Below are 19717 nucleotides of genomic sequence, written 5' to 3' on the forward strand. Positions count from 1 at the left end.
TCCTAAGAGACTACTACAAGCAACTCTATGCCAATAAAATGGACAACCTGGAAGAAATGGACAAATTCTTAGAAAGGTATAACCTTCCAAGACTGAAGCAGGAAGAAATAGAAAATATGAACAGACCAATCAAAAGTAATGAAACTGAAAAAGTAATGAAATTGAAACTGTGATTAAAAATCTTCCAACAAACAAAAGCCCAGGACCAGATGGCTTTACAGGTGAATTCTATCAAACACTTAGAGAAGGGCTAACACCCATCCTTCTCAAACTCTTCCAAAAAACTGCAGAGGAAGGAACATGCCCAAACTCATTCTATGAGGCCACCATCACCCTGATACCCAAACCAGACAAAGATACTACAAAAAAAGAAAATTACAGATGAATATCACTCATGAATATAGATGCAAAAATCCTCAACAAAATACTAGCAAACAGAATCCAACAACACATTAAAAGGATCATATGCCATGATCAAGTGGGATTTATCCCAGGTATGCAAGGATTCTTCAATATATGTGAATCATCAATGTGATACACCATATTAACAAATTGAAGAATAAAAACCATATGATCATCTCAACAGATGCATAAAAAGCTTTTGACAAAATTCAACACCCATTTATGATAAAAACTCTCCAGAAAGTGGGCATAGAGGGAACCTACCTCAACATAATAAAGGCCATATATGACAAACCCACAGCAAACATCATTCTCGCAATGGTGAAAAACTGAAAGCATTTCCTCTAAAATCAGGAACAAGGATGTCCACTCTTGCCACTATGATTCAACATAGTTTTGGAAGTCCTACCCACGGCTATCAGAGAAGAGAAAGAAATAAAAGGAATATAAATTGGAAAAGAAGAAGTAAAACTGTCACTGTTTGCAGATGACATGATACTATACATAGAGAATCCTAAAGATGCCACCAGAAAACTACTAGAGCTAATCAATGAATTTGGCAAAGTTGCAGGATACAAAATTAATGCACAGAAATCTCTTGCATTCCTATACACTGACAACAAAAGATCAGAAAGAGAAACTGAGGAGACAATCCCATTCACCACTGCAACAAAAAGAATAAAATACCTAGGAATAAACCTACCTAAGGAGGTAAAAGACCTGTACTCAGAAAACTATAAGACACTGATGAAAGAAATCAAAGATGACACAAACAAATAGATATACCATGTTCTTGGATTGGAAGTATCAATATTGTGAAAATGACTGTACTACCCAAAGCAATCTACAGATTCAGTGCAATCCCTATCAAATTACCAATGGCATTTTTTTTTTTACAGAACTAGAACAAAAAGTCTTAAAATTTGTATGGAGACACAAAAGACCCCGAATAGCCAAAGCAATCTTGAGAAAAAAAACGGAGCTGGAGGAATCATACTCCCTGACTTCACACTATACTACAAAGCTACAGTAATCAACACAGTATGGTACTGGCACAAAAACAGAAATACAGATCAATGGAACAGGGTAGAAAGCCCAGAGATAAACCCATGCACCTATGGTCAACTAACCTACAACAAAGGAGGCAAGGAAATACAATGGAGAAATGGAGAAAAGACAGTCTCTTCAATAAGTGGTGCTGGGAAAACTGGACAGCTACATGTAAAAGAATGAAATTAGAATACTCCCTAACACCACAGACAAAAATAAACTCAAAATGGATTAAATACCTAAATGTAAAACCAGACACTATAAAACTCTTAGAGGAAAACACAGGAAGAACACTCTTTGACATAAATCGCAGCAAGATCTTTTTTGACCCACCTCCTAGAGTAATGGAAATAAAAACAAAAATAAACAAATGGGACCTAATGAAACTTAAAAGCTTTTGCACAGCAAAGGAAACCATAAACAAGACGAAACGACAACCCTCAGAATGGGAGAAAATATTTGCAAACGAGTTAATGGACAAAGGATTAATCTCCAAAATCTATAAACAGCTCATGCAGCTCAATATTAAAGAGACAAAAAACCCATTTGAAAAATGGGCAGAAGACCTAAATAGACATTTCTCCAAAGAAGACATACAGATGGCCAAGAAGCACATGAAAAGCTGCTCAACATCACTAATGATTAAAGAAATGCAAATCAAAACTACAGTGAGGTATCACCTCACACCAGTTAGAATGGGCATCATCAGAAAATCTACAAACAACAAATGCTGGAGACGGTGTGGAGAAAAGGGAACCCTCTTGCACTGTTGGTGGGAATGTACATTGATACAGCCACTATGGAGAACAGCATGGAGGTTTCTTAAAAAACTAAAAACAGAATTACCCTATGACCCAGCAATCCCACTACTGGGCATATACCCAGAGAAAACCATAATTCAAAAAGACACATGCACCCCAATGTTCACAGCAGCACTATATACAATAGCCAGGTCATGGAAGCAACCTAAATGCCCAGCGACAGACGAACGGATAAAGAAGATGTGGTACATATATACAATGGAATATTACTCAGCCATGAAAAGGAATGAAACGGGGTCATTTGCAGAGACGTGGATGGACCTAGAGACTGTCATACAGAGTGAAGTAAGCCAGAAAGAGAAAAACCAAATATCGTATATTAACGCACATATGTGGAATCTAGAAAAATGGTACAGATGAACTGGTTTGCAAGGCAGAAATAGAGACACAGATGTAGAGAACAAACATATGGACACTCGTGGGGAAAGCAGTGGGTGGTGGGGTATGAACTGGGAGATTGGGATTGACATTATACACTAGTATGCATAAAATAGATAACTAATAAACCTGCTGTATAAAAAAATTGAATTAGAAAAGAATCCACCTGCCAATGCAGGGGACACAGACACAGGTTCAATCCCTGGTCAAGAAGATCTCACATGCCGCGGAGCAACTAAGCCTGTGCGCCACAACTACTGAGCCTACGCTCTAGAGCCTGTGAGCCACAATTACTGAGCCCGTGTGCTGTAACTACTGAAGACAGTGTGCTCTGCTGCCTGCATGCCAGAACTACTGAGCCTGCACGCTCCAACTACTGAAGCCTGTGCACCTAGAGCCCGTGCTCCGCAACAAGAGAAGCCACCGCAATGAGAAGCCCGCGTACTGCAACGAAGAGTAGCCCCCGCTCGCCACAACTAGAGAAAGCCCGCGCGCAGCAACGAAGACCCAATGCAGCCAAAAAGAAAAAAAGAAACATGTCCTGAGAAAATGAATTTACAGAAGCTAGGGAGCTATAACGTTATCTAATTTTTAACAAACTATTAAGGCTGTTTATGATATTCATATTATTAAAACAATTTGCAAACAGATTTTTTTTAGTATCACTAGTTGCATTTTTAAATTTAAAGATATTGAAATATAATAATAATTTTTACAGGAAAACTTTTATAAAGCATGTTTACAGGCTAAGGAGAATTAAATATTAGATATGTTACTTATGAACACAAGTTGTAAGTAACTTAATCATAAGAAATAAAAATATAGTCATAGATAAGAACAATCAAATATCATGAGTATAATTCTTCTTCTCTACAAAATCCTTCAACTATCTTCATTAGTATTATCACATAAGCCATAAAAACTGTGCACAACAGAAGATATGTATTGGGCACAATCTACGGTACCAGCTGGTCAAGATGTTTCTAATAATTAAGAATGAAAATTGTCCTCAAACCTAAAAGGTTATCCACTGCTTAAAATGTATGCCCTTAAAAATGTACGATTATTTGGCAGAGATTAAAAAGTAAAATACATTTAAAAAATAAAAATATAGACTTGTCTAGCCCCTACTGACTTACAGTTAGCTTCAAGGGAGGAAAAAAAAGTGTTAAGAACACTTCTTAAAAAAAATAGTTTATACTTGACTTCTACAGCATTTTACTATTTATACAAGTGTCTTTTCAAGCCTCACAACAACCCTGTGAGGTAGGTAGGGAAGTATTGTTATACCCATTTTACAGATGTGAAGACTTACGGTCAGAAAGATTAAGTCATTGACATTAAGATATGTGGTGAGAAAGAGCAGCATCAAGGAATGGAATCCAGTTATTTGACTTCAAAATTGTGGCTCTTTCCCAGACATAGATAGTAAAGAGACTAAAACAAAACAAACCCAGAAGGGGAGTGTACATATATTCATTTACATTTGTATACATACACTTCGCCTTATAGAAATTATGTCCCTGAAATAGGAATAAAAATAAAGTCTTACTTTCCCATTGAGTTAATTATAATTTTGGAGGCTTATCTTTTATTAGTTTGGATTAATCTCCAACACAGAAGGATTTTCATTCTTGGTTACTCTTTCATTATTTTAGAAACACAACATTTTATAAACCAAAATTTAAAACAAGAGGGGCTTCTATACTGCATTTTTTTTGAAAAGTAAACCATCTCAAATAATTCTAATAAACATGTTTAATTCACACACTTTGAATGTGTATGTATTTCTTTTCTTCTATAACAAGGATAACTTTCTCATTCAGTTAAATCTCAACTGGTCAAACCAAAGGCGTACAACTTTGATAGGAATTCAAAGCTAGGGGCTACCTCATTATCTTTTTTCAGCAAGGGTTCTAATAGAAAATGCAGCGCGCTCATTCTCAATCTCTTTCTTGTTCCAACACATCTAATGGATGCAAAGCTCAGCAGCAGTGGTTCACTGCCACAGAGGGTCCTCAGGGGAGAGGAAGACAGTCTGGGAGAGCGAGCGTAACGCAGTTTTAAGAAGCCCTGACACGTCTCCCTGAGCCCTCACCATGAGCCCCTCTCTCCTAGGAGAACCAGTGAATCAAAGATGAGGTAATAATGTCAGGACTTTTTCACTGATATTACTTCAAAAACAGTCCTTCGTAACAACCATTAATTGACCCTGTCCTGTCCATACGTGTCCTTGTTAGAACCTAACCACTCTCCAGCCAAAAACCTAAACTAAAGTATGCTATTCAACATCTGAAGCATATGCCAAATCTTTACTACATATCTAGTTATGTTCTACTGACTTTGAAACTTGCACTATAATAAATTCTTATTATAAAATAGTTATTCATGGACTAAGAGGGGAAAACATCACTTGCCCTAATAAAAGGTGTACATAAAAAATCATTCACAGAGTCAAAACACTGCTCAAAGAAAATTCATTTTTGAGATTTCTAATCAAAATAATATTCAAAGTAAACTAACCTCTAAACAGCTACAAAGTATTGATTCATTCTGCAAACATCCTGCTACATTATGTGAACACCTGACCCCTTCTCCTAAGGGTTCATAATCTGGCCATCAGATTAAAACTTCAAATACTGCAAATTCGGGTTCTCTTCCGATGTTTCCCATCTTAAGGAATACCTTCAGTTTTATCATCTGACTCCATAGCAAGCCAGATTGTGTAATAAACCCAAGTTTAAAAAAAGAAAAAGTATATACATATGTATGTATTTAGCTATTAAAATTTAGAATCACAGCCCTACTCAGGTAATTAGGGATCTCAAAGATCTGGGTGCTTTTGCTTTTAGCCAGATGAACATGCAAACTCACCACAACAGAAAAATTGCTTACACTCTTTCACTCTCAAGAACAATATCCAACCACATGCCCCTTTCTAGTTTTACCACCCTTAATGGTAAAGAATTTCTGAGATATAAAGCTATTAAAACCAAGTCTGTACTATTTTCAAATCAACTCCTCTACTAGACATATTCCTCTCACAAAAATCTTCTCATATCGAAACGTGTCTTTGATAATAATACTTCCCTTAAACTTCCAGCAACTACACTAAACACTGTAACCTTACCAAACAGTGTATACTTTTCCCCTTTGATCATTCTTGGCCTTCTCTGTAATTCTCTCTTTAAAATCCAGTGACCAAAACTGGACATACAACTCAAAAGGAAGTAAGCTATTGCAAAGAATAGAGAAAGAACTATATCCATGACCTTGGATGCCATACTCATTTAAAAATATTTTAGCATCATGCTGACTTTTTACTGACTCATATTCAGCTTGTGGTCACCCATGATTATGGCTTTCTTCCCTCTTTATTTATACCGAGCCTGTCCTTCTCCATCCTATATTTAATCGTTGGATTTTTTTCCCTCCACACATTTAATTCACTCAGTTTCATACAGTTTTCACAGATCCACTTTCCCTTTTATCACAATGCTTTATAGAAACGTTTAAATCCTCAATTTATAATAACTACCATTTATGCCTGAAAAATATCAAGATTATGAACACAACTTTGTAAATCCGCTATACTTCAATTAAAAAAAAATCGAGACCATGAAAGTACATGTTACATATAACACAACATACATTGTAATTTACAAGTAATAGTGGAACTAAGAACAAGATCATACTATTGCCTACCGGAAACCTACCTCCACTGGACGGTCACTCTTTACCAGTGCTATACGTGCCCTTTGCAAGGAACCATCCATCAGCTTGTGAAGTCTTAAAATTAACTTTCTTAACCCCATCTGCTTCAGTGCTTTGTCTACAAATGGTCTATAAATAGAAGTCAGACAATGTCTACTAAAGCCTGCTTCTGTGCTGCAGTCTGGTGTTCCCCAGCCAACAGAATCGTCCTCAGATTCAAGCCTCTCGAGCTTCTTAGTTACGCAATCCGGTGACTGGATGTTGAAACTGTTGTCAGTGGGCTGCCCGGTTTCTGGTACCCTTGGATCAGAGATTTGTTCTCCTTCACTCTCGTCCGTACTGCTTTCCAACTCTTTCAATTCTCTTTCTGTGTCCTCACCCTCATCTTCGGGCTCATTGCCTTTGGATGGTCGTGGGGAAGGGATTTCAAACACTGGCCAGCCAATGTCGGATAAATTCTTGATGCCCAAAACAGTGCCCATAATCCTTAATTTCTGATTTAAGTCTTTTGTGATGTTTAACCACAAACAGAGTGCCTGCACCCTGTCCTGGAAGTCTTTTGCAGCGTATTTTTCATAGTCCTTTTGAAGAGCCTGCAACGATGGATAAAGTGCCTCTATGTACTCCAGCAGCTCCATTATCCGTTTGACCTGCTCAAATGACACCCTCTGGCGTTGGAGGTGCTCATGATATGTTGGGTAACCCACAACCTTTGTCCCATGAGGGGCTCTGCACTGCCCTTCTACCAAAGTACCATTAAAACTAGCTCCATTTCTAACAAAGGCAAAGCTCCCATAATTAACTTTGAAAGTAAGGATTTCATTGATAATATCTGGGATGGCTTGACGGGCTGTATATAAAAAGAGGTCCTGGTCGTTAATGGTCCGTCCTGCATGCCAGGCTTGTAGCTCTAACCAGATCAGTTCATTAGATCGGTTAAACCAGAAAGCAGACGTATTTTCCTGTCCTCTTTGCTCCCTGTCCTTCTTCTTTGAGACTGAGGTAAGCTTTAGTAGAAGTCGTAGAGTTTCAAAAAATTTTAAGCGATCTGCTGGACAGTCAGTCCTAGAAGTCTGGCGTGCAGTTCTGGCTATCGGCATGGGCACAGACACCGGAAGCTTAGCATTGCTGCAGCCAAGACTGAGGTAAGGCTTATTGAGATCCACATCTGGAATTGATTTTTTGGGCAAAGACCCACCCACTGGGTCCAACATGAACGAGCACTGCACGTTCTTCTTATGATCTGGCTCCGTCGTTCTAAGAGCTGCTCGGACCTTCTTCTCCTGCTTATAGCTGTATTCTTCCACATTCTCCACAGTTTTTCCAGTGTCTTTATGTGGAGGTTGGTTTGGTGCATTCATTTTTTCTATTAAAAAAATAAGCAGAACATTATGTTACTCTAAAATATAAAGTTACTCTCAATATTTCAATGACTGATATTCACATGTATTTATATTTTCAGACTGTTATTGAAGAAAATAATCATATCATATGCTGAAAATTAAAAGAATACACACACACACACACAGAACATTTCTCTCTAAATCTTTACAAAGGTTTTACCCATTTTCCCTGTTACATAATACTTGCTATATTCTCTAATATTCTCCATTACTAACTTAAAACCATCTGCTTACCTCTCTACTACAAAGTGCAGTCATCCAGCTAGTCAAATCTTCACAAGTCATCACCTTAAACTTAAGAAGGGAGAAACAGTATGGCAGATCGGACAGAAACCTGATTTAGAGAACACATCCAATTCCTGCCTTTGCCATGAACTGAAGTATCAACTTAGAGCAAATCAGTTAAGTTTTCTGGGTTAATTTTCTCATTTGTAAAATCAAGTAGATTGAGGAAAGACCACTTAAGGCACCTTAAGATTATTCTCATAAAACACTGAAAGACAGATAAGCAAAAATGTTTACCTTAACTTATTCTATTCCTTGATTTCTTCTTTGCCACAAGCAGGTGAACAATAACATTTTAAATTTAACATTAAGAAAACTGAAGACGTATAGCCTAATTTAGTATAATTTGCCTAGTTTATTATACTGGCACATAAAGTCATTCAAAATTAATGCAAAGGAAGTAAACATCACACTTTCCCTTCACGTAACTGTAAAAGGTTCTATTAACTTAATTCCCAAGCTTTGAGATGAACACACATCTTCCTTCCTGTTTGGCATTTCTGACACTAGGAACCACCCTACCTCACTGAAACCCCTTCAGTCTCTTGCTTTCTACACACAGCACTCTCAGGGTTCTCTTCTACCTTCTGAGTCCCTCCTCTTCAAATTCTCTCCTGGGAACTTGGCTCACTCCATTAAAAAGTTAATGCTTCTCAAAGCCCTTCTCTTAGGTCTCTTCTGTCTCACCTTCCCTCTCCCTGGGTGACCTCCTTCACACCCACGTCATACACTGATGATGCCCAAGCCTATAGCACTGTCCCCACGTCCCCTCTACACTCCAGGTATACTGTCTCATTGAATCTAGGACACACATTTTGTATTTTAACTTCTCTGAAATTAGAATATGTTTTATAATTATGGTGATATAAATAACTTTTAGGAATATATTCACTAATACATTTCATTTACATTTTCCTTTATATATATGCACAATAGTAATAAATGGTTTTTAAAAATCTATTATCTAAATATCAAGAAGTATAAAAGAGTTCTTTAAATAAAAATTAAAAATTCTAAGCGTAAGAACACACTGTGTCATCAATTATAAGCATTTTTTTCTTTGTATATAATATTATAGTATGCCTTTAGATTTGATGAAATAGAGTATATTTACACGGTTACAGACTAACATACCCAAAATCAATTCACCAAAGAAAATTTGTTTAAAACCAATGTATTTCCAAATTAATTTAAATTAAATTAGTTTTAAAATAAGAATTTTAAAACAAGTATTTCCAAGAGCACTTCCAACCTGATTTACATTATATTCAATTTCTTTTATGATCCATCAAAAAGGATATTACTGTCTGTAAGGATTTGTGTTATATTTTAATATAAAACTATTATTACTATTATCTTTTAAATTAGCAATACTTTTTAAACAACAGAACTTTTATCTGTAGTTTTAATCTACTTTACTTCTAAATGTCTTAAAACGTTTTACACAGTCCATTCAGGAAATTTCTTCACTCAGAATGGCTATCATCAGAAACAGGACACATAACAAGTGTTGGCAAGGAGGTGGAGAGAAAGGAATCCTCATACACGCTGGTGGGAATGTAAATTGGTACAGCCACTATAGACGGTTTCTCAAAGAACTAAAAACAGAACTACCACTTGACCCAATAATTCCACTCCTGGATATACATATCCAAAAAAACCCCCAAAACACTAATTCAAAATGATACATGCACCCCGATATTCACAGCAGCATTATTTACAATTGCCGAGATACAGAATCAACCTCACTGTCCATCAACAGATAAATGGATAAAGAAGATGTAAAGAGTGTGTGTGTGTGTATGTGTGTGTGTGTGTATACATACATATCAATACATACAATGGAATACTACTCAGCCATAAAAAAAATGAAATTTCACCATTTGCAGTAACATGGATAGAGCTGGAGGGCATTATGCTAAGTGAAATAAGTCAGACAGAGACAGACACATACTGTGTGGTGTCACTTACCTGTGGAATCTAAAAAGGACAACAAACTAGTGAATATAACAAAAAAGAAGCAGACTCACAGATATAGAGAACTAATGGTCACCAGTGGGGAGAAGGAAGCGGGGAGGGACAAGATAGGGTTAGGGGATGAGATACTAATTACTAGGTGTAAAATAAATAAGCTAGGTCTTCCCTGGTGGTGCAGTGGTTGAGAGTCCGCCTGCAGATGCAGGGGACACGGGTTCGTGCCCCGGTCCGGGAAGATCCCACATGCCACAGAGCGGCTGGGCCCGTGAGCCATGGCCGCTGAGCCTGCGCGTCTGGAGCCTGTGCTCCGCAACGGGAGAGGCCACAACAGTTAGGGGCCCGCGTACCGAAAAAAATAAAAAAATAAAAAAAATAAGCTACAACAATATACTATACAACACAGGGAATATAGCCAATATTTTACAATAACTATAAATGAAATGTAACCTTTAAAAATTGTGAATCACTATGTCATACATCTGAAACTTATATAATATTGTACATAAATTATACCTCAATAAAAATTTTTAAAAATCTTTTAAAAAGTCGAATTTTTTAAAAAAGAAATTTTTTCACGGTTTTATTGTTTCTAGCTACAAATATTTATCAATCCTCATTTATAAAAAAGGTGTCCAGGCCAGCCCTTTGCCTCCTCTTTGCTGTTTTGTTTAACTGTGTTCTTTACACTTTTATTAATATAGCACATATATATCACTCATTTCTACTTAGTAAAGCAATGGTTATTTGAAAGCAAAGCTAACAAGTACTTCCAAATTTAACGCCATTATATTTTATGTTTCAAGATATCAAATCATACTATACTTTCTTACTATGAAACACAAAATGATATATACATGGTATCAGGGAGTAAGATTGGAGATAAAGATAATGAGTTTGTTTTGTAATATACTGAATTGGAGGTGCCTATGGGACATTCATGTAGAGATGTCTGTGGGTAACTAATATATGAGTCTTGAGCTCAGGAGAGAAATCCAGAGATATCAATTTGGAAATTATCAGTATATACAGATGTTGTTTAATACCAGGAGAGTACACAAGAATATCCAAGAAAAGTGTGCAGAAGAGAGGCAATGCAGGCCTAGGAAAGAATGCTATATTAACTAATACGTGCATCCACGTGGTTCTGAGTCAGAGAAATCAAAAACTTATGTAACAAAAAACTATTTTGTTATCTTAGGGTTTAGCATTCTAAGAAGACTTTACAAAATGAATGTAGGGTAGCATTAGTGACCAAGGCCAAAGAACGTCTGCATATAATTTATAACTTAAAAGTAAGTGAACAGTGAAAAAGTATTACTTGCCTTATATGAATTATAAATGTTCTTCTAACCCATGATTTAAAGGTCCTAAGGGAAACAAAGGGTGAACTGAGAGTAGCTGGGACGACCTGAACAACACAGAAGACAGAGCTACAAACTTTAAGTCCAAATCTATGCTAAATTTACCACACAGCTAATAGTCAAAGCATGAAAATATCAAGAGATGAAGCTTCTGAGCCTTGATCTTTATTCCAACAATTAAAAGGACTTAAGGGGGGAAATGCCACAATCCCACTTTTCTGTATAAACAGAATCGAATTTTAGCAAGCTTAGAAACCTAATTTTTGTAGATTATACACAAATATTGTGAAGCCTATCTTACAGCATAAAAAATGGTATATTACACAATTTTCTGAAATTCTGTATTCAAAATTTTGGTTCAGTCTTTGGACCTACAATGTGTGTAAAGGAAAGCAAATGGGGAAAGGAGGAAGACGGGACAAAGAAGCTATTTTTTTTTTTTCCAAAACAAAAAACCAAGTTGGTTTTTAAAAAAACACACAAATGGAAATAGGTACATCATTAAAATGACATAATTTAAATTTAAAATAGACCTAAGCCCCAGTCTAGCTACTGTGCAAAAAGAAGATACCAATCTTTGTCTGTTTAGTTTCTGTTAGTACTAAATCCCTCTGCAATGGACAGAAGGTCAAATGCAGAGTTTCTGTCAAGGAGAATGGATCAAAAGTATAGAGAATGTTTTATACAAGTTCTAATTACAGTACTACAAAACTAGTTCATAATGACTTAAGGCTAATGAACATCTGAGCTCTCAAGTGGCTATAAATTCAGTGGTACGACTTTGTAGTACTGTTAAAACAAACCTTCCAAGAAGTTACTGTTTCCTTTGGCCAATCACCAATAACTCCTGCCAAATCAGAGAAACATGAAAGGAAAAGAACAAAAAAATGTATAATGAAACTGAACGCAAACAAATGACAAGCAATATGGTTCACTTGTTTAAACAGATATAAGACAGTCAACTGACTTCCCCACAATTCACACCCAGAAACAGCTCTTTAGAATATGTATAAAATGTATTTTTTATCAAGTCCTCGCAACTCTTATGTTCTTCCATACATGTATGTCAAACTCAAAACACTGGCCCTCCTCGATCTCTCAAATGAGAAAGCAGAAACAGGTATCTGCGCTTTACTTTAAATGTGAGATGATCTTTAGAGCAGTGATGTGCCAGGCTATCAATGTCAACAATCTGAAGGGACTTAGAGATCTTCTAATTCAAGGTTCTCAAACTTTAGTAAACATTGAGAATCACTCAGATTCTTGCTACAACGCAGATTCCTGGGCCCACTCCCAGTGTCTCGGATTCAACCTGGCTAGAATGACACCACATTTGGGAAAACCCTGCTCTATTCCAACACTGCTTTACCCATTGACGAGCTAAGGGCCTACAGAAATTGTCATCATCTTTACAACAACACTGTGATGGAGATTCCCGCAGAACATGGACGGCCAGACACATGAGATATGTCGGGACAGGGATCCTAACCCGTGTTTGTGCCGTCAACCACCTTTACGCCTGTCGAGCTGCTCACAGGACAGGGCTGTCTGACTAAGGAAAGGTTAAGATGCTGAGTGCCATGAAAGACAGATTACAGTGGGCTAACCGATATGCGGAAGCTTTAACTAAGACCAGGTACTCGACTGAATGCCTTGAAGAATGGATTCATCTTAAATAAGGGTAGCAAGGAAGGCAAGAGAATAAACATACAAAAAGACACAAAAGCAGAAAAGAAGAGAGCCTGGCTGGAACAGTGAGTCTGCATATAGATGGGTAGGCTGGAAATATAAATTAGAACCTTGAAAGTCAGGCTGAGTTTGGATTAAAGAGCTGAAATATAGATTTAAGTCCACTCTAGTTCACAAAGAACATTTCTCTTACTATACAGATTGAATCTGATTTATAACCATTTTACCAGATCAGTTTTATAGCAGTATTATATTAAAAAAAATAAAACTTGCTAATCTCACTATGTTAGCAAAAAATCACACACATTTACATACACACACACACACCCCTTGAGATATTTGCTAATGACAGGGAGATTAATGTGTACATGTATATGCACACGTGTATATGCACACATGTATATGTCAGATTACAGATGACTATCTCTGTGATCTGGCTCTTGCAGTATTACATTACTCCTGCAAAACGGGGCTGATAATGATTACGAGGCCGATTCACCCTGAAAAGGGCTTTGGCCTGGGTGTCTTCACTCTTGTTTAACCTACGGAAAACTATGAGATGGACTGGATTTACTTCCTTCTGCTAATTAAAAAGAACAAAAATTTAAGGATGAGGTAGTTTGCCTCTTCTTAAACCAGGCTTAAAGAGAAACAGCTACACATGGGTAGCTACACATTATGGTCCAAAATTTATCAAAATCTTAACTGCTGTAGTTTGGTAGTTATTTACCATTATCAAAAAAATATGATCTGAAGTAACACCATAGTTAAACTCTGTTACTCATCGAAGTATGAAATCAATCCTGGTCAGTGAGTTAATTTAAGAGCTGAATGGTAGGTTACATCTGTCAGGGTGTCACATACCTGGTATTTTTTAGGTAATAAAGAGCTAACTATCTTTACCTAGATATCATAACATTGTTATATATTTAATATTTAGCACAGCTTCTAAAAGCAGAAGTTAATATTCTGAAAACAAAAATATCTTTAACATTCCCAGGGAAACAAAATCAGGAAAATGCAAAAGTCAAATAAAATAATTTTAAACACATCTAAAGTCCATCAGTACAAAGAAATAAAACATCGCGGGCAGTGGTGACCTCACCTTTGTCCTACATCCCTAGGCCCCCTCCTCAGGCCTCCCCTATCTCAGACAACCACTAGGATACAGATTGTTTTGAACTTTCCCGTCTGTGGTTACCCACTTGCGTATTATGAAAGGAAATCACAATGAGTGACACGAGTCTTTCTGCAGAACTTCTCGTGTTTATTTGCAGGAACTTCTCTAAAGTCTAGTCCCAAAAGTGCATTTACTTGGGTCAAGGATATAACCAAGCTCAGTCTGACTGTATTAACAAATTACTTCCACACAGGGATTGAGACAATTTACACTCACACCAGCCTTGTAAGAAAGCTGCCATCTCCTCATATCTTTGCTAGTATTTGATAATGCTCATCAGGGTGTAGTAAGTATTAGAAAGAAAACCACAGGCCCCAAATGGTGTCAGTCGCATGCTAAAAGCCCATGATGGCAAACCTATATTTTATACGTTACTTCACTGCAGTTCCAACCTCTCCCAGAAATGTAGTTTTAATTGAACAGTCTAGAATTTTCTGGTCAATACCAATAAAGTAACCCAACAAGTAGGCCCTCTACAATCCCTCAGAGGAAGAGGTAATCTGCATGATAAAACCCCTGTCATCCCTCCCCACGCCCATAAAAAAAGATGTCTGGTCAAAAAATAATCCTTTCTTTTTTTTTTTTGCTAATAGCTCCCTTACTCCACCCTTTTTCCTATAAAATCCCTTCCATTTTTGCACAACCACTCAGAGCACCCTTCTAGTTGCTAGATGTAATGCTGCCTGATTCATAAATAAAGCCAATCAAATCTTCAAATTTACTTGGTTGAATTTTGCTTTTTAACATAAGAAATATATTTGGGTTTTGTCCAGGTTCCTGACACAGAGCTCCTAAAACCCTTGGAATTTTCTGACAGAAGTGTCTTTTTTATTCATAAGGAGCCCCTGTCAATCACACCTCAATTTACACTAATGAGGCAACTTAAGTGATAAACGTAAGTCAAGTGTGTTCCTGAGTTCTGTGAGCAGTTCTCTCACGGGAACCGTCAATTTATTACCAGTTGGTCAGAAGGTTGCCTGGTACTAAATTTCCAATTATAAAAAATAAGCCAATAACAACAGTCGTTGGTTATTTTGAGCCTAGGATAATAAGAATATTTAAAGAATCATATCCATATAATAGCTCATGACAATGGCTACCATCACTAAAGACAACAGTGTTAGCGGTTACTCTACCCACAGAACCGTGAGCACAATAAAATGGACGCTTTCATAACACTAAGCTTTGGGTGGTTGTCACACAGCAAAAGATAAGCAGAAAAACGAAAATATTATCGGTGATGTTAACTAAAAAGATGAGCTCAACTTTCACTGCAGTTCTAAAGTGAATCGTATGATTCAGGCAGCCTTTGCTTGTTGCAGAGAGAAAGAAATAATGCGTCAGTTCATATTTCCTTGGAAAGCTTTTAAAATAAATCTGGCCAATCTAATTAATTTTAAAAATCTCTTGAAAATACTGAGAGACCAATACACTATTATGATTGACAAATGAGTTTGAAATACTGGTCTCCCTGACTCAGCCTTCGGGCCATAGCACAAATGTCACTTGTTCCAGCAGTCTTCCCAAGCCCAGGTCTGCTCGATCCCCTCCTGTGGGCACCCACAGAAGCCCCCCCCTCTCTCCCCTCCACCCCAGCTCTACCACACAAGATGGGACTGCCTGCTCATCTCTGTGGTTCCTGCTGGAGACGAGCAAGGGCTTATCGATCATCTAACGTAATACCCGCCTATGGAGTCACTGAAGTTGCGAGTCAAGGGAAAGAATGAAGGAGAAATAAGGGAGGAATGGAAGGGAGGAAGGAAAAAGGGGATGCGAAGAGGAGGCAGAAGAAAGGAAAGAGAGGTAAAGGCAAAAGGAAAGGGAGGGAGGTGAGGAAAGAAAGACCCAGAGAAAAAGTAACTATGATGGCAACATACAGAGTGAGAAGAAGAAAGGGGGCTAGGAAGAGCTACAAGAAACGGATAAGCCAGACAGGACTGACACAGGCTGCAGTCCCAACTCCATACCTTGGTAACTATGTGACTCAAGACTCAGTGTCCTGAAAGGAGGGGCACCAATTAATAAGGGTACAGTCAATGATATAATTATTTAATTCTACTTTGAAATTTAAGGCAAGTAGTGAGAAAGAAACCTTTAGCTCACAATAATAATGACAGCTAGTAGTTACTGAACATAAAACCCTCACAACACCGTAAGGCAGATTACCTCACAGATAAAGAAAATGAGACACGGAGGCGGCACATACAGAAGGTGGTAGAACCAGGATGGGAATCCAGGCAATCCAGCAACCAAGTGTGTGCTCCGGTCCACCATGCTCTGCTGCTGCAGCCGGCGAGTTCTCGAGTACTGTTTGTTCCACCAGCTCAACACAAACACGCCATCACCAAAACAGTAACATGACCCACTGCCCAACACGGTTGCTTCATTTCCATCGTTTTTTGGTGTTCATGAACAAGAATGTTGACAAAAACAGTTCACCAGACAGCAAACACACTGCTTTCTAGTATATGCATGACTGGGACAGTTAAAACTACAAGCCCTAGAAACTCTCTGTGTCATGTCCTCAACCATAAATTGAATAATGATATATAGAACCTACATCTCATTGGGCTATTACTATATTTAAAAGATAACTCTTTTGACGAGCTCAGCACAGTGCTTAGGTAAAGCACTCAAGAACTGTGAGTGAGAACCGGGCAGATGTTGCTACAAATGATTCAGCAGCCATTAAAATGAACAGCACAGGTTATTCTATGGCACAGAAAGTTCATGAGTCATTAAAATGAAAAAGGAAGCCAGCTATAAAATAGTAAAAATAGTATGATATCATATCACAACACAAATATATGCAAGTAAAGAGACCACAAGGCAAAGATGGTAAAAGCTGTTATTTCTGCATATTGGGTTTATGGGTATTTTTCTTTCTTTTTGTCAGTATTTTCTAAACTCCCTACGACAAACATGTAATCTTTTGCAATAAGAAAAAACATAAGTTGTTAGGAACTTTGGTGCCCTAGGTCTGCTGATAGATAGCTACAACTCCAAAGGTTTATGAGCACTCTTTCTTTACCTGCAAAATGGCAGGAATTAACGTGGTCTCTGAGACCCCTTCCAGATCTAAAATTCTGTAATTTTATGAAATAAACAACTGAAAGAAGTTGAGGAGGAAAAGAAACAACCTTCCCTCTTCCTTCTATTTCTGACACAGCCCAGAAGGACAGCAGAGCTCAACAAGTATCCAGCGACGGGTTTTCTGACTGATTACTAAAGACATACAGTCATGTCAAGTACCACATTCAGAGAAGCTTAACCCCTGCTGCTTGCACTGGGAAAAAAGTCCAAACTGAGGACCAGGAGAACTAGTTCTAAAATTAGTCCTGGGAGTTCCCGGTGGTCCAGTGGTTAGGACTCTGCGTTCTCACTGCCGAGGGCCCAGGTTCAATCCCTGGTCAGGGAAGCAAGATCCCACAAGCTGTGTGGCATGGCCAAAAAATAAAAATAGTACCTAAAATTAGTCCTGCCACTATCTCAAGCCTTCTGGCCTTAAGAAGTTGCTTTGAAACCCTGGGCCTCACTTTCTCAATCTATAAAATGGGGGGACTGTGTTCTCAACTCTGGTTCTAAAATAGTATGAACAAGTGAAGACAAAGCAGATATCCTACTGGCATCATCGCATTTCACCACCACGAAGCAAATATGTATTAACTAATATTGGTTCAGTAGATGCTGCTTCAAAAGGAACTTCTGTAGGCATTTGAGAAATTTCTTTGAGAAAATGGAAAAGGATTGATTTTAAAGATAATATATTGCAATGGAAAGCTATTACTTTCCAACAGGGGTAAATACAGATCATAGGTTAACATCTTACTACAAATACAGTTTTAAAAGAAAGTAAAAAAAATCATCTTCCCTGTGGGAAAGAAAGACTATTTATTACTTAGGAATTCCTCCTTGGATAAGACTTCACTCAAGCAAATAAGTTCAATAAAGTCCATTTCTCTTACCCTTCTTCTTTCTTGAGGAAGGGCTATGATAGGGACACAGAATGAACTTGCCGACATTAACCATGAGAGATCAATGTGTGGAAGAAATGTGTGGGAAAGGGAAAGAGAGGAAGAAAATGAGCTAAAGAAAGGGAGAAATGGAAATGAGTCTCTTTTCAGTAGGGAGAACATGTGATAAGGGGAAATTTCTCAGAGGAGATAAAGAATGATATCCCTATCTTGCACAGTAATAGGTAGATGAATCCTAGGAAACTATGAGATCAGTTTCAGGACAAGTGGTTTGCTGAAATTAACAGAGAAATTCTAAAACCGTAAGGCTTCAGTGACCTGAGGTTCCATGCCAGAAAGCAGGTACAAGGAAGCAGGTCAGCATGATTCAGTTCCTCTGCCTCAGAACAGAACAGCTGTGACACGCTCAGAGGAAGGAAGAAATGAAAACAGAGAACAGTCTCAGGAGCAGGAACAGCTTCTAGGAGCAGAACGCTATCTGAGCTTTGGGATTCCAAACAGAAAGAAAAGTACAACACAGATTCTGTGCGTGATTATAAGGTGGGACACCATCCAGGCCCTGTGCTTAGTGGGAACGAGGGCCCTGTACATGAGGGCAGCATCATGGTCACCGGCAGAGCACAGGTCTCAGGCCGCCTGGGGAATCCTGGGGAAGAAAGCCTGGCCCTGCCTCTCCCAAAGTGCCCAATACATCATGTCAGGAAGACAGAATCTAGAAGTTTCAGCCTAAGAGATTCAAAGAATAAAAGAAGGCCACCTATCCTGTACACCAGCAGCCATCCTGGACAGGCACGCTGATTCATCCACGTTTGTCCTCTTCCACGTCCTAAAAGGAATGCAAAGGCCTCACACACTGACTTTAACAATTACAATTACAAACCTTTCTATCTCTGGAGAATTATTTTCTCTTTTATTAACAATATTGCTAATGGTGATAATTCAAATATTTAAAAATAAAACTTTAAGGCAGCATAAAATCAAATTTAAAAAAAGAGGAATAACATTATTGTAGAAAAAGCATCTACCAATAGTTACATGTTACATAAAGATTACATACCAACCATGCCACGCCCCCTCAAATGTATCATTTTACACACAAGACTTACCTTTCACATTAGCTCGACTGGTGGGCCGCCCTACATTATTCCTCTGGTGTTTGGTTGACAGACGCTTCCTCTGCCGAGGCGTGCTGGGGGGAGAGGGACCGTAAAGGTTCTCTGTATTTGTTTCATCTGAAAAGTCCTCAGGATCAGACTCAGAATTCTTACAAGCTGAATCTCCCAATGCGCACTCTTGTCTATGGAGCACAACAAGCAGAGAAAACATTCAGGAACGTATGAAGGGAATTCAAATTTCAATGACTTAAAATTTCTTTTAAAAACTCTCCATAACACTTCTCTATGGATATGTCTCTTCCTCAGCCTTGTAATCTTTCTCCTCTATCTGTACTTGTAGAAACTCATGAAGAGAACATAACGACCGT

General features: G+C 37.9%; 1 protein-coding gene across 13 annotated transcripts in view; it reads right to left on the bottom strand.

The window, feature by feature from the left end:
• The window catches only part of MAP3K4 (mitogen-activated protein kinase kinase kinase 4), a 117394-nt gene that overhangs the window by 59279 nt on the left and 38398 nt on the right, over positions 1 to 19717 (bottom strand). For 8 of the 13 annotated variants that reach the window (XR_007470478.1, XM_033403912.2, XM_033403907.2 and 5 more), the window contains 3 exons: positions 19341 to 19531; positions 18992 to 19060; positions 6368 to 7731 (listed from right to left, as the gene is read on the bottom strand). Coding sequence is in view for 12 of the 13 variants with exons in the window: in XM_033403912.2 (XP_033259803.1) it covers positions 6368 to 7731; positions 18992 to 19060; positions 19341 to 19531 (1624 nt within the window). In the remaining variant the exon portion in view is untranslated. Of the gene's footprint in view, positions 1 to 6367; positions 7732 to 8002; positions 8063 to 18991; positions 19061 to 19340; positions 19532 to 19717 lie in introns of those variants that run through there. The other 5 variants (XM_049695218.1, XM_033403909.2, XM_049695221.1 and 2 more) reach the window with 2 other exon arrangements.

Source organism: Orcinus orca, chromosome 12, assembly GCF_937001465.1.
Source record: "Orcinus orca chromosome 12, mOrcOrc1.1, whole genome shotgun sequence".
NCBI lineage: Eukaryota > Metazoa > Chordata > Mammalia > Artiodactyla > Delphinidae > Orcinus > Orcinus orca.